The sequence below is a fragment of the Oncorhynchus keta genome, unplaced genomic scaffold (assembly GCF_023373465.1).
Source record: "Oncorhynchus keta strain PuntledgeMale-10-30-2019 unplaced genomic scaffold, Oket_V2 Un_contig_6810_pilon_pilon, whole genome shotgun sequence".
In the NCBI taxonomy this organism is placed as follows: domain Eukaryota; kingdom Metazoa; phylum Chordata; class Actinopteri; order Salmoniformes; family Salmonidae; genus Oncorhynchus; species Oncorhynchus keta.
The window spans coordinates 73,876-92,500 of record NW_026289075.1 but is presented as its reverse complement, the minus strand read 5'-3'; the positions used below and the strand labels follow the sequence as shown (position 1 = coordinate 92,500).

At 43.7% G+C, this 18,625-nt stretch overlaps 3 protein-coding genes across 52 annotated transcripts in view; 2 read left to right on the top strand and 1 right to left on the bottom strand.

The window, feature by feature from the left end:
- LOC118380374 (gamma-secretase-activating protein) overlaps positions 1–8,066 on the top strand; it is a 25,956-nt gene extending 17,890 nt beyond the window's left edge. Inside the window, exons 6-10 of the mRNA XM_052511480.1 lie at positions 3,552–3,613; positions 6,480–6,584; positions 6,705–6,801; positions 7,344–7,471; positions 7,786–8,066. Of these exons, the coding sequence (XP_052367440.1) occupies positions 3,552–3,613; positions 6,480–6,584; positions 6,705–6,801; positions 7,344–7,444 (365 nt within the window). The 3' untranslated portion in view covers positions 7,445–7,471; positions 7,786–8,066. The remainder of the gene's footprint in view (positions 1–3,551; positions 3,614–6,479; positions 6,585–6,704; positions 6,802–7,343; positions 7,472–7,785) is intronic.
- Positions 8,067–8,209: 143 nt separating this feature from the next.
- On the top strand, positions 8,210–11,383 carry LOC118380376 (uncharacterized). Of its 50 annotated transcripts, none has more exons than XM_052511472.1 (8): positions 8,210–9,661; positions 9,729–9,856; positions 9,887–10,046; positions 10,079–10,110; positions 10,357–10,420; positions 10,608–10,730; positions 10,812–10,907; positions 11,236–11,298. In XM_052511472.1, the coding sequence occupies exons 1-5, from the start codon at positions 9,039–9,041 to the stop codon at positions 10,362–10,364; spliced, it is 951 nt and encodes a 316-aa protein (XP_052367432.1). In that variant the 5' UTR covers positions 8,210–9,038; the 3' UTR covers positions 10,365–10,420; positions 10,608–10,730; positions 10,812–10,907; positions 11,236–11,298. The 50 variants fall into 50 exon arrangements, with proteins under 50 accessions (XP_052367432.1, XP_052367399.1, XP_052367397.1 ...); XM_052511439.1 differs by lacking the exon at positions 10,357–10,420 and adding an exon at positions 10,293–10,324 and having other exon boundaries at positions 10,079–10,201; XM_052511437.1 differs by lacking the exon at positions 10,357–10,420 and adding an exon at positions 10,266–10,292 and having other exon boundaries at positions 10,079–10,201.
- Positions 11,384–11,451: 68 nt separating this feature from the next.
- Positions 11,452–18,625, bottom strand: part of LOC127926108 (coiled-coil domain-containing protein 146-like) — a 79,025-nt gene continuing 71,851 nt past the window's right edge. Inside the window, 5 exon segments of the mRNA XM_052511481.1 lie at positions 11,452–11,652; positions 12,027–12,173; positions 13,701–13,802; positions 16,645–16,782; positions 17,193–17,321. Of these exon segments, the coding sequence (XP_052367441.1) occupies positions 11,452–11,652; positions 12,027–12,173; positions 13,701–13,802; positions 16,645–16,782; positions 17,193–17,321 (717 nt within the window).

Genomic DNA, 18,625 nt, shown 5'->3' with positions numbered 1-18,625 from the left:
GCCCTCTCTGCTAGCCGGCCCTCTCTGCTAGTCGGCCCTCTCTGCTAGCCGGCCCTCTCTGCTAGTCGGCCCTCTCTGCTAGTCATCCCTCTCTGCTTGCCGGCCCTCTCTGCTAGCCGGCCCTCTCTGCTCGCCGGCCCTCTCTGCTAGCCGGCCCTCTCTGCTAGCCGGCCCTCTCTGCTAGCCGGCCCTCTCTGCTAGTCGGCCCTCTCTGCTAGCCGGCCCTCTCTGCTAGCCGGCCCTCTCTGCTAGTCGGCCCTCTCTGCTAGCCGGCCCTCTCTGCTAGCCGGCCCTCTCTGCTAGCCGGCCCTCTCTGCTAGTCGGCCCTCTCTGCTAGCCGGCCCTCTCTGCTAGCCGGCCCTCTCTGCTAGCCGGCCCTCTCTGCTAGCCGGCCCTCTCTGCTAGCCGGCCCTCTCTGCTAGTCGGCCCTCTCTGCTAGCCGGCCCTCTCTGCTAGTCGGCCCTCTCTGCTAGCCGGCCCTCTCTGCTAGTCGGCCCTCTCTGCTAGCCGGCCCTCTCTGCTAGCCGGCCCTCTCTGCTAGTCGGCCCTCTCTGCTAGCCAGCCCTCGAAGCAACGCACATCTCAGGTTGTATTCTTAACTCGTTGCGGCTTTTCTCTGGGTCATTCAATGCAGTGTCGCCCAAATCTGAAAAGATCAAAACAGCTAAATGTTCCAATCATCCATTTTAGTTTTGGCAACAAAGTGTTGATTTAGCTAGTCAACTGAAAAAAAATAGTTGTGTATGTTGCTATGACAACCAGCTCAATTTGTTGTCTGTCTAGTTCGGATACATTCACTTTATATGAGAAGGTAGAGAAAAGATCATTAAGAAAAGGAAGGAGAGACTGACAGCAAGTTTTATACAAATTTCTGCTGTTGAAAACCAAATGACACTATAAGAAATGAGAGATAATGTCTAGATGCTTTTTATAGTGGAGATCAAGTTTATGCATTTCCTGGCAGGGTTGATGAGGCAGTCATAAGGAGCTAATGAGGCATGATTTAGCCTGTGATAGAACATGTGCTCTCTCGTTAGGACACTGTTGTTTCATAATAGTTTTTGCGACTGCACTTGAAGAAACATTAAAAGTTCATTAAATCTCCCGGATTGACGGACCTTCATGTCTTAAAGTAATGATGGACTCATTTCTCTTTGCTTATTTGAACTGTTCTTGACATACTATGGATTTGTTATTTTACCAAATAGGTCTATCTTCTGTATACCACCTCTACCTTGTCACAACACAACTGATTGGCTGGTACTGTAGTTGGAGTGAGGGACTAGAGTGAGGGACTGGAACGAGGGACTGGAGAGAGGGACTGGAGAGAGGGACTGGAGAGAGGGACTGGAGAGAGGGACTGGAGAGAGGGACTGGAGCGAGGGACTGGAGCGAGGGACTGGAACGAGGGACTGGAGAGAGGGACTGGACCGAGGGACTGGAGCGAAGGACTCGAGAGAGATTGGATTGGAGCGAGGGATTGAGGGACTGGAGAGAGGGATTGAGGGACTGGAGAGGGGGCCTGGAGTGAGGGACTGGATTGAAGGACTGGAGAGAGGGACTGGAGAGAGGGACTGGAGTGAGGGACTGTGTTGTGTAGATGTTGCACAGTGTAGTGTTTGCCAAGACAATAATCATGGAATGTAAGCGCTAGAAGCCCAAGTGCCAGTACCACTCCCACCCACAGTCCTGCAGGGTTTTATCCCTGTTAGATACAAGCTCAGACTAAACATGCCCTCATCCCTCATCCAGTTTGAAATGCAACAATAATTGCATTCATATCTTCATATCTATAGTTGTTTCTTTACAAAGATATTGAAGTGTTATTGCTATACCCAAACAGTTTGCTTGAGAGAATCTGAATGTCTTGACTTACACTCTTGTAATACAAAGGTCAACTCGTACAAACCCTCCCAGACAGACAGTCAGTACCTAGTAGGAAGAAGGGTGCAATGCATACAGCCCTCGATACCCTTTCATGCTTGGACAGGTTTCTCAATACTTGCATTGACATCTCAATCTTTTAAGATATCCCATTACAATACAGTCTTGTGTTAAGATGTTACAAGACCCAAACAGTGGGATGTTAGTGTTCCTGTTACCACACTGACTCTGTTTGTACCTGGTAACAATCAGAAGGCAATACTATAGTGTTTCATGCTTGGCCAGTTTCAGTACAGTTTATATCACAGCTCTTCCTCTGGGGACAAACAAAACAATCTCTGAAGATGAAAGCAAAGTACAAAACATGATGTTTCAGTATTTCATCTAGACGGTGAAAAGGAAAATGTCAGCAGAGAATAATGTAGTAGTCAGAGATGGTTGATAATGTTTGATATGGACTTTACCTTGGTGTTATGAATAATGTAGTAGTTAGATGGTTGATATTGACTTGACCTTGGTGTTATGAATAATGTAGTAGTCAGAGATGGTTGATATTGACTTGACCTTGGTGTTTTGAATAATGTAGTAGTCAGAGATGGTTGATATTGACTTGACCTTGGTGTTTTGAATAATGTAGTAGTCAGAGATGGTTGATATTGACTTGACCTTGGTGTTTTGAATAATGTAGTAGTCAGAGATGGTTGATAATGTTTGATATGGACTTGACCTTGGTGTTTTGAATAATGTAGTAGTCAGAGATGGTTGATAATGTTTGATATTGACTTGACCTTGGTGTTTTGAATAATGTAGTAGTTAGAGATGGTTGATATTGACTTGACCTTGGTGTTTTGAATAATGTAGTAGTCAGAGATGGTTCATAATGTTTGATATTGACTTGACCTTGGTGTTTTGAATAATGTAGTAGTTAGAGATGGTTGATATTGACTTTACCTTGGTGTTTTGAATAATGTAGTAGTCAGAGATGGTTGATATGGACTTTACCTTGGTGTTTTGAATAATGTAGTAGTCAGAGATGGTTGATAATGTTTGATATGGACTTGACCTTGGTGTTTTTAATAATGTAGTAGTCAGAGATGGTTGATATTGACTTTACCTTGGTGTTTTGAATAATGTAGTAGTCAGAGATGGTTGATATGGACTGGACCTTGGTGTTTTGAATAATGTAGTAGTTAGAGATGGTTGATATGGACTTTACCTTGGTGTTTTGAATAATGTATTAGTCAGAGATGGTTGATAATGTTTGATATTGACTTTACCTTTGTGTTTTGAATAATGTAGTAGTCAGAGATGGTTGATAATGTTTGATATGGACTTGACCTTGCTGTTTTTAATAATGTAGTAGTTAGAGATGGTTGATATTGACTTTACCTTGGTGTTTTGAATAATGTAGTAGTCAGAGATGGTTGATAATGTTTGATATGGACTTGACCTTGGTGTTTTTAATAATGTAGTAGTCAGAGATGGTTGATATTGACTTTACCTTGGTGTTTTGAATAATGTACTGGTCAGAGATGGTTGATATGGACTTGGTGTTTTTCACACTCCCAGAAAGTCCTCCTGGGACAATAGAAACAGTATTACTGAAGATGAAAGGTTTGGATGATTTTAAGTTGATTACAAAACTGTCTATTTTTCCTCTTGTGTAGATCTAGACAACAGTGATGCCAACGAGGAGCTGAAGTTCAGCATTCTGAAGAGACTACCAGAGGTAAAGTTACATTTCTCTCAAAGGTGTTAATTGCATCTTGTAGTTGCTGCTGTTTGTTACTTCCTGCTGTCTAAGCAGTGGAATGTGATGATTGTTTTAGCCAATCAGATGAGTCTTGGACTATTGTTGCAGCCCAGAGGGGAAGTGAAGAAGGTACAACAGAGAAACAGACTCTGACTTCTGCTCTTCATTCTCATATTTATAGGGGGGATTCCGTCCCGAGTGAAGCGAGCCGAAATGGAACATAATTCCCTTTAGATACACTTCTCTCTCTGCATTTTCTGACCTCTGTTTTGTTTGGGGTGGAGGTCAGAGTGTGGTGGAGGTGTCTACAGATACTTCGTATTCTGACCTCTGTTTTGTTTGGGGTGGAGGTCAGAGTGTGGCGGAGGTGTCCACAGATACTTCGTATTCTGACCTCGGTTTTGTTTGGGGTGGAGGTCAGAGTGTGGCGGAGGTGTCCACAGATACTTCGTATTCTGACCTCGGTTTTGTTTGGGGTGGAGGTCAGAGTGTGGCGGAGGTGTCTACAGATACTTCGTATTCTGACCTCGGTTTTCTTTGGGGTGGAGGTCAGAGTGTGGCGGAGGTGTCTACAGATACTTCGTATTCTGACCTTGATTTAATTCCCTCATAATTCCACCACCTTTTACACACAATGAAACCATTAATATGGTCTAATGAACCTACCGGTCTCAAGTGGGACAGTGAAATAGGCTGTAAATAGCTGAGCCATTATTCAGAATTTGAATTGTATGCCCTCATCATTTGGATGAAACGTGGAGAGCCAGGCTACAGGCGTCTGTAGGGCTCAACCTCCTGACTTGATGTATGCACTTTAAAATGTTTGAATTATATTCCTGGGCTTTTCGCCGGTTTATTTGACTATTTGTATCATGTTAAATATTAGGCACTATATCAGGAGCCACCATCAGTAATACCCACATACATTTATAAGTGTTAGTTTTCTTCAATTTGTACCTTACATTTAGCATCATTCCATTCTGTTGACCCTCCCTTCCACTGTCATGTCAGTGTCGTTGTTCCTGAAGGTCGCTAGCATTACTGGATCATATAGACTAACGTTGTGCAATAATGTAGGACATGTAGCCTATTAGATCATTATGGAACTCAGACCACACGTAGCAGGTTAAACCTGGAGCCTGACTCACGGTTCACCACGACTGGACCGTTGTGAGAATCAGGGTAGACTCACGGTTCACCACGACCGGACCGTTGTGAGAATCAGGGTAGACTCACGGTTCACCACGACTGGACCGTTGTGAGAATCAGGGTAGACTCACGGTTCACCACGACCGGACCGTTGTGAGAATCAGGGTAGACTCACGGTTCACCACGACTGGACCGTTGTGAGAATCAGGGTAGACTCACGGTTCACCACGACTGGACCGTTGTGAGAATCAGGGTAGACTCACGGTTCACCACGACTGGACCGTTGTGAGAATCAGGGAAGTTCAACCCCTATTCTACACTTTTTCCACCTTCCAATATTTCATATATTGAATCAAACCACTGTATTTTTTTATTCATAAATATATTTTGAGTAAAGGCTCTCCAAACCGGTTGGTTTATGATTCATACATACTTTCTTAAGACTAAATGGCATATATTATTATATTATTATTATTATTATTATATTATTATTATTATTATTATATAAAATGTGCCTAAATAATCTAACAAATCAGAGTATTTAAAAAAAAAATCTACCAGTTGAAATGGAGACGAAGATGTATGGATGTCTTTCTTTCATTGATCCCTATTGATCTGAACCCGTTCTCTCTATCTATTCTAGTCTGTCAACAACATTATAATTAAGGGGACACCGTATTTAAAGGGATGGCTTAAGCCGGGTGTGCACTACATTATTTTGGCCCTGATTTAGCTGTCCCAGACAGGTTTTTGAGATCGGAGACACAATCCCCAGAAGAAGCCAGTGAGATGACGTTGTTCCGCAGGATGTGTAGAGTCTCCAGAAGGAGTGATGACTACTACTAGTATGTGTTTGTACTTGCCTTCAAAGCCAAAGTGCGCCTCCAAGTTGGTTTGAAATCGTTACAGCTCTGAAGCTCACAAGCAATGTTATTCAATTAAAAAATGTTGGCTTGATATTTCAACTCTGTATGGCAAGAGTGAATGTCTGACTGAAAGCGTTTGAGGCTGCTTTGAGCCACAGCTCGTTGAAGCTACGTTACATTTAATCACATCATTTAGTGTCCACCACTAGGTTGGCAAGACAACAAAAAAACAAAGATGCTGGTTCAATGTGAGGTTTAGTGATGTTAGGATTTTGAAAGTCGTTTAGTGTACATCCGGCTTTAAGAGAAATGGACTGAAAACCATATTGGCTTTAAGAGAAATGTACTGAAAACCATATTGGCTTTAAGAGAAATGTACTGAAAACCATACTGGCTTTAAGGGAAATGGACTGAAAACCATATTGGCTTTAAGAGAATGGACTGAAAACCATACTGGCTTTAAGAGAAATGTACTGAAAACCATACTGGCTTTAAGAGAAATGGACTGAAAACCATATTGAATGAAAACTCCACGAGAAAATCTGTTGGCCAGCAAGTGGGAGGGTTTTCATTGGTTGAATTACATGCGCAAGGGAAACACGCCTGCAAAGCCCGTTACGCACCTGCATAAGGTAAGTCTGAATACCGACTACCGAGAGGTGCGTAGGAAAGGCGTCATTTCCTAAGTCGGAATCGGGCCCATAGTGAATAGCGAATCATTTCCCAGTCAACACGCTAGGTTTTACACAGGTTGAGAAACTTCTGTTGAAGGCCTGGTGATGGAGGACATGGGGTAACTAGATACCTGTTGTTGTTGTTGTTTCCAGTCCATGGAGCAGAGGATCTGTCACCTGTGGGATCACCCCATCAGTTCAGCCTGTATCTCCAGAGACTATGTCAGAGGCCTGCTGGAGAAACACGACAAAACCAAAGTAACACTGTCTTATTCAGCTTCGACTAATCAACTGTACAATCACCAATTCAATATCACCAAGAGCAGGAAGTAAATACTGCTGGACTTGATTAGTTAGATGGTTTGTCTGTTGTTCCAGGGTTCTATGTTCATGGAGAGAGATGAGCCTGGCTTCAGGCCTGAGTTCCTGCCTCTCACCTTCCTGACCAAAATTCTGTTGGATGTGGAAGACCGAGGTATTTATTCAGAGAATGTTTCTTTTGTCTCCACAAGTGAAACTAGCTTATTAAACAGCCAAGCCAAACTGTGTGTACTGTGTGTGTACTGTGTGTGTACTGTGTGTGTTCTGTGTGTGTTCTGTGTGCGTACAGTGTGTGTACTGTGTGTGTACTGTGTGTGTACTGTGTGTGTTCTGTGTGTGTACAGTGTGTGTACTGTGTGTGTACAGTGTGTGTACAGTGTGTGTTCTGTGTGTGTACTGTGTGTGTTCTGTATGTGTACGGTGTGTGTTCTGTGTGTGTACTGTGTGTGTACTGTGTGTGGGTGTCTGATGGTGTGTGTGTTCTGTGTGTATTCTGTGTGTGGGTGTCTGATGGTGTGTGTGTGTTCTGTGTGTGTACTGTGTGTGGGTGTCTGATGGTGTGTGTGTTCTGTGTGTGTACTGTATGTGTACTGTGTGTGGGTGTCTGATGGTGTGTGTGTACTGTGTGTGTACTGTGTGTGTACTGTGTGTGTACTGTGTGTGGGTGTCTGATGGTGTGTCTATTCTGTGCTGCAGCTCTGAACCCTTTTGAGGAGCAGGAGAATGTGGATGCCAGGTTTGTGGAGGAGACGGCTCTGAAACAGACTCTGATCCTGCTGGGCTTCCAGGACAAGTGATGGAGGGAGGGACCGAGGTGAAGGGAGGTGAAGAAAGAGGGGGAGCAGGTCAAGGCTCCAAGTTTTCACTCAACACTCCATATTCCACTAGTACTCAGTGAGCGGGGACTGTGTCAGAGTTCGGGGACTGTTTGAAATGACACTTTAAATGTTGATCACTCAATATTCCAATACATGAGAATCTATGAAAATACATCAGATTCTGATGAACGATGGGTCTGGTGTCTGCTAAATGACTTAAATGTAAAAATGTAAATGGTGACAATAGTCATCGGTTAAGCATTAATTTGACAGATTTATATTTCTGCCCTCTCTGCCTGTTGCTCAACCCTCCCACTCAGACCAGATGGATGAGGCTCTTACAGTAAGAAGGGAAGTTCTCTGGAAGGTGTCTGAATTTCCACAACATGTGTCCTGTACGATGCCGGTATATTTCCATTTCAGAGGAACTGAAGCATGGTTAGATTTCAGGAATAACACCGTTGTGTGGAATACAGGAAATGTGTTGATCAGGTACAATAATAAACAGGAAAAGGGATTTTTGTCGTCATGTTTACACGTGTAAAAGCCATATTGTATCAATGAAACACGAAATAAAATATTTGTTGCATGTTTCTAACAACTGTCTGTCTTCGTTCAATAAGACCGCTCATGATAGTCGTGGCAGCGTCACATTGACACGATTCTCTATGACTCATACAGTGACATTAAGGGACAGATAAGTCAACCATAAATAAGTAAATTATCCCATCATCACATGCTAATGTTAGCCACTCTGCTGCAGTGTGGCTTGTTATGGTTGAGACAGTCAGAGACACACCCTGTCAGCTGAGGGAACAGACTGAGACCTGGCTAACTCCACAGATACAGTCGCTCAGGAAATGAACAGGCTTTCTACAGAATATCTGATGTCACTGGTTTGGGTGCTTCCACAAGTCAGAACACCAGGCACACTTCTCCCAAAGCCAAACTTTAATTCTCAGAATCGCAGAACTCTCTCTCTCACACACACACACACACACACACACACACACACACACACACACACACACACACACACACACACACACAAGCAAACTAATGCAACCAATGTAACTCATTACCTCACACACTCCACTTTCTCTTCCTCCTTTACCATAAATGTAAAGAATCATGCGTGAATTCCCTCTGAAAGATTCTCTGTGAGGTGGAGGTTACTGGAGGAGGGTAAATAGAAACAGCTACAGTGTTGCCAGTAAGACCTCGTGCCTGTGACTTCAGCAGAAATCCAACCCAGATGCATGGCACGCTACCTGCTCTGCTTCTCAGCAAGGAAAAAGGATCAGCAGACGAGGTTCAAATATACCTGCTGTTTAATGAGCTTGTGTTGACAATCTAAAGGCCCTATGATGATTGGCTGCTACACTCCTAGATTATAAATATTCTGCTGTTACTGGTAACCCAAGTATCTCATATGGAGTGCTATTAGTGCCAACAGAAATTTAACTGAATTAAATGTTGATTAAATGTATGTTGTCACTTTATAGTCCCAGATACATCTAGGTGGGTTAGACGTAGTACTAGAGGGTTTGGTCCAGGTCTACAGTATATCTCAATGGGTTTGGTCCAGGTCTACAGTATATCTCAATGGGTTTGGTCCAGGTCTACAGTATATCTCAATGGGTTTGGTCCAGGTCTACAGTATATCTCAATGGGTTTGGTCCAGGTCTACAGTATATCTCAATGGGTTTGGTCCAGGTCTATAGTATATCTCAATGGGTTTGGTCCAGGTCTACAGTATATCTCAATGGGTTTGGTCCAGGTCTACAGTATATCTCAATGGGTTTGGTCCAGGTCTACAGTATATCTCAATGGGGTTGGTCCAGGTCTACAGTATATCTCAATGGGTTTGGTCCAGGTCTATAGTATATCTCAATGGGTTTGGTCCAGGTCTACAGTATATCTCAATGGGTTTGGTCCAGGTCTACAGTATATCTCAATGGGTTTGGTCCAGGTCTACAGTATATATCAATGGGTTTGGTCCAGGTCTACAGTATATCTCAATGGGTTTGGTCCAGGTCTACAGTATATCTCAATGGGTTTGGTCCAGGTCTACAGTATATCTCAATGGGTTTGGTCCAGGTCTACAGTATATCTCAATGGGTTTGGTCCAGGTCTACAGTATATCTCAATGGGTTTGGTCCAGGTCTACAGTATATCTCAATGGGTTTGGTCCAGGTCTATAGTTTGGTCCATCTATCAATGGGTTTGGTCCAGGTCTAGTATCTCAATGGGTTTGGTCCAGGTCTACAGTATATATCAATGGGTTTGGTCCAGGTCTACAGTATATCTCAATGGGTTTGGTCCAGGTCTACAGTATATCTCAATGGGTTTGGTCCAGGTCTACAGTATATATCAATGGGTTTGGTCCAGGTCTACAGTATCTCAATGGGTTTGGTCCAGGTCTACAGTATATCTCAATGGGTTTGGTCCAGGTCTATAGTATATCTCAATGGGTTTGGTCCAGGTCTACAGTATATCTCAATGGGTTTGGTCCAGGTCTACAGTATATCTCAATGGGTTTGGTCCAGGTCTATAGTATATATCAATGGGTTTGGTCCAGGTCTACAGTATATCTCAATGGGTTTGGTCCAGGTCTACAGTATATATCAATGGGTTTGGTCCAGGTCTACAGTATATCTTAATGGGTTTGGTCCAGGTCTATATCTCAATGGGTTTGGTCCAGGTCTACAGTATATCTTAATGGGTTTGGTCCAGGTCTATAGTATATATCAATGGGTTTGGTCCAGGTCTACAGTATATCTTAATGGGTTTGGTCCAGGTCTATATCTCAATGGGTTTGGTCCAGGTCTACAGTATATCTTAATGGGTTTGGTCCAGGTCTATAGTATATCTTATTGGGTTTGGTCCAGGTCTATAGTATATATCAATGGGTTTGGTCCAGGTCTACAGTATATATCAATGGGTTTGGTCCAGGTCTACAGTATATATCAATGGGTTTGGTCCAAGTCTACAGTATATCTCAATGGGTTTGTTCCAGGTCTACAGTATATATCAATGGGTTTGGTCCAGGTCTAAATCTCAATGGGTTTGGTCCAGGTCTATAGTATATATCAATGGGTTTGGTCCAGGTCTATAGTATATATCAATGGGTTTGGTCCAGGTCTACAGTATATCTCAATGGGTTTGGTCCAGGTCTATAGTATATCTCAATGGGTTTGGTCCAGGTCTACAGTATATCTCAATGGGTTTGGTCCAGGTCTATATCTCAATGGGTTTGGTCCAGGTCTATATCTCAATGGGTTTGGTCCAGGTCTATATCTCAATGGGTTTGGTCCAGGTCTATATATCAATGGGTTTGGTCCAGGTCTATAGTATATATCAATGGGTTTGGTCCAGGTCTACAGTATATCTCAATGGGTTTGGTCCAGGTCTACAGTATATCTCAATGGGTTTGGTCCAGGTGTACAGTATATCTCAATGGGTTTGGTCCAGGTCTGACAGTATATATCAATGGGTTTGGTCCAGGTCTACAGTATATCTCAATGGGTTTGGTCCAGGTCTACAGTATATATCAATGGGTTTGGACCAGGTCTATATCTCAATGGGTTTGGTCCAGGTCTATATCTCAATGGGTTTGGTCCAGGTCTATATCTCAATGGGTTTGGTCCAGGTCTATAGTATATATCAATGGGTTTGGTCCAGGTCTATATCTCAATGGGTTTGGTCCAGGTCTACAGTATATATCAATGGGTTTGGTCCAGGTCTATATCTCAATGGCTTTGGTCCAGGTCTATATCTCAATGGGTTTGGTCCAGGTCTATAGTATATCTCAATGGGTTTGGTCCAGGTCTATATCTCAATGGGTTTGGTCCAGGTCTACAGTATATCTCAATGGGTTTGGTCCAGGTCTATAGTGTATCTCAATGGGTTTGGTCCAGGTCTACAGTATATCTCAATGGGTTTGGTCCAGGTCTACAGTATATCTCAATGGGTTTGGTCCAGGTCTATATCTCAATGGGTTTTGGTTCAGGCTTGCGAATGTGTCTGATGTTGGTGCCGGGCTCAGAGGGTTTGAAGGGGGCCAGGGCTCCGTAGGGCTTGGGCAGGGGCAGGGTGTCCCCCAGGGGGATGTAGGCGTTGGGTCGGGCCTCGGCCGTGGTGTACACCCCACTAGGGAGCTGGGACCTCTCCTCCTCCTCCACCAGCTGTAACAGAGGAGAGAATCCAGGTCCTCAACATAGTATACCATATACTGGTATTTAACTCATGGTATACTGTACATCTAAAAGAGTATCTAGAAATGTACTGGAGAGAACAGGGTTCAATGTACTGAACATTGCAGATAGAAATACCATGAATAGAGCTGAAAAGATTCCCCATTTGCTACATGTCAGAGAGGCACATCTATTTCTACATAACTTTTCTATCTGATTGCCAGACAGTCAAAGTGTTAAATGCAGTGTTAACTTATCAGTGTAGAAGTACAAAAGTTCAGCATCAAGTTCAACATTTATGAATTCCTCCATGAATTATCCCTAATTCAAAGTCCTGTGGTAGAGGGTCATGGAGGGTGACTGACCCTGTCTTTCTCCTGCTGGTCGGCCTGCCTGCGCTGCTCATCCCTGAGGATGTGTTGCCACTCCTGCTCCAGGTCTTCAGAGGGGGGCAGACCCTGGTCCAGGCGCCGGTGGCAGGTGTCCAGGAACAGCTCCCTCTCCTTCAGCTCCTGACAGGGGTGGGATCAACACAACATGGAATGTCAGGAAGAGGAACATTATTAGGAGGATATTTGTGCTTGGGTAGATCGATGTAGGGAAAGAGGATGATGTCGTAAAAGTTGGAAATCCTTAGACTTGACCTTAGCCTGATCCCAGTTGGCTGCAGGGATCTACAGTATAATCCTTAGACTTGACCTTAGCCTGGTCCCAGTTGGTTACAGGGATCTACAATATAATCCTTAGACTTGACCTTAGCCTGATCCCAGTTGGTTACAGGGATCTACAGTATAATCCTTAGACTTGACCTTAGCCTGGTCCCAGTTGGTGACATGGATCTACAGTATAATCCTTAGACTTGACCTTAGCCTGGTCCCAGTTGGTTACAGGGATCTACAATATAATCCTTAGACTTGACCTTAGCCTGATCCCAGTTGGTTACAGGGATCTACAGTATAATCCTTAGACTTGACCTTAGCCTGGTCCCAGTTGGCTACAGGGATCTACAGTATAATCCTTAGACTTGACCTTAGCCTGATCCCAGTTGGTTACAGGGATCTACAATATAATCCTTAGATTTGACCTTAGCCTGGTCCCAGTTGGCTACAGGAATCTACAGTATAATCCTTAGACTTGACCTTAGCCTGATCCCAGTTGGTTACAGGGATCTACAGTATAACTAGACTTGTTTAGCCTGGTCCCAGTTGGTTACAGGGATCTACAGTATAATCCTTAGACTTGACCTTAGCCTGGTCCCAGTTGGTTACAGGGATCTACAGTATAATCCTTAGACTTGACCTTAGCCTGGTCCCAGTTGGTGACAGGGATCTACAGTATAATCCTTAGACTTGACCTTAGCCTGGTCCCAGTTGGTTACAGGGATCTACAGTATAATCCTTAGACTTGACCTTAGCCTGGTCCCAGTTGGTGACAGGGATCTACAGTATAATCCTTAGACTTGACCTTAGCCTGGTCCCAGTTGGTGACAGGGATCTACAGTATAATCCTTAGACTTGACCTTAGCCTGGTCCCAGTTGGTTACAGGGATCTACAGTATAATCCTTAGACTTGACCTTAGCCTGGTCCCAGTTGGTTACAGGGATCTACAGTATAATCCTTAGACTTGACCTTAGCCTGGTCCCAGTTGGTTACAGGGATCTACAGTATAATCCTTAGACTTGACCTTAGCCTGGTCCCAGTTGGTTACAGGGATCTACAGTATAATCCTTAGACTTGACCTTAGCCTGGTCCCAGTTGGTTACAGGGATCTACAGTATAATCCTTAGACTTGACCTTAGCCTGGTCCCAGTTGGTTACAGGGATCTACAGGATTTGACCTTAGCCTGGTCCCAGTTGGTTACAGGGATCTACAGTATAATCCTTAGACTTGACCTTAGCCTGTTCCCAGTTGGTTACAGGGATCTACAGTATAATCCTTAGACTTGACCTTAGCCTGGTCCCAGTTGGTTACAGGGATCTACAGTATGGGTCCACCAGACTAGGAAATGCTGGTCAATCTAAAATAGTCTCCTATTTACCTGCTGCAGGGTCATGGCGCTGGCTTGGCGCATCGACAACTCAGACACCACAGCCATCATCCTCCTGGTTGACTCCTTGATACGGCCCTGCAACTCATTCACCTGAGAGAGAGGAGAGAGGGGGTTGGTTAACGCACAGACAGCCTGACAGACTGACAGATAGACAGATAGACAGATAGACAGCCAGACTGACATGTTATTTGAAAAGACAGAGTTTCTCTAGTCGCGGGGTAGTTGGGAACATGTTCTACTAGCCTGGTCTGAACAGTACTAGTCTGGTCTGAACAGTACTAGTCTGGTCTGAACAGTACTAGCCTGGTCTGAACAGTACTAGCCTGGTCTGAACAGTACTAGCCTGGTCTGAACAATACTAGTCTGGTCTGAACAGTACTAGCCTGGTCTGAACAGTACTTGCCTGGTCTGAACAGTACTAGTCTGGTCTGAACAGTACTAGTCTGGTCTGAACAGTACTAGCCTGGTCTGAACAGTACTAGCCTGGTCTGAACAGTACTAGTCTGGTCTGAGTCTGGTCTGAACAGTACTAGCCTGGTCTGAACAGTACTAGCCTGGTCTGAACAGTACTAGCCTGGTCTGAACAGTACTAGCCTGGTCTGAACAGTACTAGCCTGGTCTGAACAGTACTGGTCTGAACAGTACTAGCCTGGTCTGAACAGTACTAGCCTGGTCTGAACAGTACTAGCCTGGTCTGAACAGTACTAGTCTGGTCTGAACAGTACTAGCCTGGTCTGAACAGTACAGCCTGGTCTGAACAGTACTAGCCTGGTCTGAACAGTACTAGCCTGGTCTGAACAGTACTAGCCTGGTCTGAACAGTACTAGCCTGGTCTGAACAGTACTGGGTCTGAACAGTACTAGTCTGGTCTGAACAGTACTAGCCTGGTCTGAACAGTACTAGCCTGGTCTGAACAGTACTAGCCTCGGGCTAGCGGGCTACATTCATTTCCATCCCTGCCTCCAATACACACACAATATGTATATACTCAGACACACTCAGTCACCCAATAGTGCACTTAAACTAATCCTCCAGATCAATCTAACATCCTCTAGATCAAACTAATATCTAACATCCTCCAGATAAACTAATATCTAACATCCTCCAGATAAACTGATATCTAACATCCTCCAGATAAACTAATATCTAACATCCTCCAGATCAAACTAATATCTAACATCCTCTAGATCAAACTAATATCTAACATCCTCCAGATAAACTAATATCTAACATCCTCCAGATAAACTAATCTAACATCCTCCAGATAAACTAATATCTAACATCCTCCAGATAAACCTGATAATATCTAACATCCTCCAGATAAACTGATATCTAACATCCTCCAGATAAACTAATATCTAGATAAACTAATAAAAATCCTCCAGATAAACTGATATCTAACATCCTCCAGATCAAACTAATATCTAACATCCTCCAGATAAACTAATATCTAACATCCTCCAGATAAACTAATATCTGACATCCTCCAGATAAACTAACATCCTCCAGATAAACTGATATCTAACATCCTCCAGATAAACTAATATCTGACATCCTCCAGATAAACTAACATCCTCCAGATAAACTGATATCTAACATCCTCCAGATCAAACTGATATCTAACATCCTCTAGATAAACTAATATCTAACATCCTCCAGATAAACTAATATATAACATCCTCCAGATAAACTAACATCCTCCAGATAAACTAATATCTAACATCCTCCAGATAAACTAATATCTGACATCCTCCAGATAAACTAACATCCTCCAGATAAACATCTCCAGATCAAACTGATATCTAACATCCTCTAGATAAACTAATATCTAACATCCTCCAGATAAACTAATATATAACATCCTCCAGATAAACTAATATCTAACATCCTCCAGATAAACTAATATCTAACATCCTCCAGATAAACTAATATCTAACATCCTCCAGATAAACTAATATCTAACATCCTCCAGATAAACTGATATCTAACATCCTCCAGATAAACTAATATCTAACATCCTCCAGATAGATCAAACTAATATCTAACATCCTCCAGATAAACTAATATCTAACATCCTCCAGATTAACTGATATATAACATCCTCCAGATAAACTGATATATAACATCCTCCAGATAAACTGATATCTAACATCCTCCAGATAAACTAATATCTAACATCCTCCAGATAAACTGATATATAACATCCTCCAGATAAACTGATATATAACATCCTCCAGATAAACTGATATCTAACATCCTCCAGATAAACTAATATCTAACATCCTCCAGATAAACTGATATCTAACATCCTCCAGATCAACTAATATCTAACATCCTCCAGATAAACTGATATCTAACATCCTCCAGATAAACTAATATCTGACATCCTCCAGATCAAACTAATATCTAACATCCTCCAGATCAAACTAATATCTAACATCCTCCAGATCAAACTAATATCTAACATCCTCCAGATCAAATTAATATCTAACATCCTCCAGATAGACTGATATCTAACATCCTCCAGATAAACAGCCAATGAGCCATGTAACATGGCTCATTGGCTGTGTGTGTGTTAGGGAGCTTGTGTCTTTGTGAGGCTGTGTGTGTGTAACATGGCTCATTGACTCATTGAGATAACTAACAGTCTTGGCCTGGTGGGCAGGTGATACTTCATCCAGGAGACACTGGGCTGGGCCCTGCAGGGAGCCGGGGTGAGAGGGCAGTCAGTCTGCTAGGCTGCACCAGGCACATGGGGCCACCACGCTCCAAGATCCTCTACCCCGACTGTGAGTGTGTGAATGGATGAGCTTGGCAGTCGATGCCTTCTTGGCTGCTTCCTTTGTGTGTGTGTGTGTGTGTGTGTGTGTGTGTGTGTGTGTGTGTGTGTGTGTGTGTGTGTGTGTGTGTGTGTGTGTGTGTGTGTGTGTACCTTCTTGGCTAGCTGCAGTGTGTCCTGCTTGCCGTTCTCGGCCTTCGCTCTTATTCGCTGAGAGATCCGGGTCACCTGCTCAAACACCAAGTCCTTCTCCAGGAGCAGCTCTTCCCGCTCCGCCAAGCCAACCTCCAGCTGAACACACACACACACACACACACACACACACACACACACACACACACACACACACACACACACACACACACACACACACACACACACACACACACACACACACACACACACACACACACACACACACACACACACACACACACACACACACACACACACACACACACACACACACACACACACACACACACTAACATGAGACAGCTTCAACCTCAATCAATTATAACGACAGGATATGATTAATTGGTGGTAATCTTGATTGATGACTTCACCTTCCCTCAAGAAAAGTGGCATAGTTTGTGTTCCTAGTCTCCTTCAGATACACTGACCGTTTAGACTCAGACCTTCCCACTGTTCTGAAATCTGCCTGCAGGACTGTAAAGCAGCTTCAGTACTGTAGGCTTTACCTGTTCTATCTTCTGGATGAGTTCAACAGGAGATGGGTCGTTCCCCTCCAGCTCTCTGGCCCTGTTCTCCTGTCCTGGATCCTCCAAGGCCTTCTCTAGCTCCAACATACGCTCCTTACACTCTGACAGCTACAGGACAGGACAGGAGAGGGAAGAGAGGAGACAGAAGAGAGGAGAAGAGAGGAGAAGAGAAGAGAGGAGAAGAATAGAGGAGAAGAGAAGAAAGGAGAGGAGACAGAAGAGACAGAGAGAGAAGAGAGGAGAAGAGAGGAGAAGAATAGAGGAGAAGAGAAGAAAGGAGAGGAGAAAGGAGAGGAGACAGAAGAGAGGAGAAGAGAAGAGAGGGAAGAGAGGAGACAGAAGAGAGGAGAAGAGAAGAGAGGAGAAGAGAGGAGAAGAATAGAGGAGAAGAGAGGAGACAGAAGTGAGGAGAAGAGAGGAGAGAGAAGAGAGGAGAGGAGAAGAATAGAGGAGAAGAGAAGAGAGAAAGAGAAGAGAGGAGAAGAATAGAGAAGAGAGGAGAAGAGAAGAAAGGAGAGGAGAAAGGAGAGGAGAAAGGAGAGGAGAAAGAAGGGAGAAGTCTACTTTTATTATCCATGAGGATATTCAGAGACCATTGGAGGCTGCTGAGGGAGGACGGCTCATAATAATGATTGGAACGGAGCGAATGGAATGTTATCAAACACTTGGAAACCATGGAAACCATGTGTCTGATGTATTTGATACCATTCCACTAATTCCGGTCCAGCCATTACCACGAGCCTGTCCTCCCCAATTAAGGTGCCACCAACCTCCTGTGTCAGAGACCAACTCAACCTCACAATCATCTGAATTGTGTTGGGATGATGTGTTAGACAACACCATGATAGAAGTCATTATGGTTTGTTTCAGCATGACGAGCAGCTTAACAGATACACTAGGCTTCCTTTCCTGGTAACCATTACATCAAGTAGCATTCATAGGGTTTGTTTCTGCATGATTTGCAAGTTATTATGAGTTGCAGGTTAATAACATGTAGTTTTCCTATCCTGGTAACCATTATATAATTTCTCATTATTCACAGAATTACTGTAACTCAGCTGTTGACCCCAGAATGGAGATTTGGGATGTGCACATCTTTCACACAGCCATGGTTTCTACACGTGCGTGGAGCTCCACGTCACGCCACGGTATGAATGAACCCGTCGGGAGACACATCACCACCCTCTCCTTCTGCGTGTGTGATGCACATTCTCTTCCAGCTGAAGCTGCCTAATGAAGCAGAGCTGATCGGGAGGAGAAGAGGTCACCAGACAGGAAGAGAAAAGAAGCTCCGTTACGTCTTCTGCCTTTAATGAAGGAGGGATGATCCTAGCAGGTCTGTGACAGGACGAGCGTAGCTGCATTAGTCCTGTTTAACACCATACATCTCATATGATCACGGAGTCCAGTGG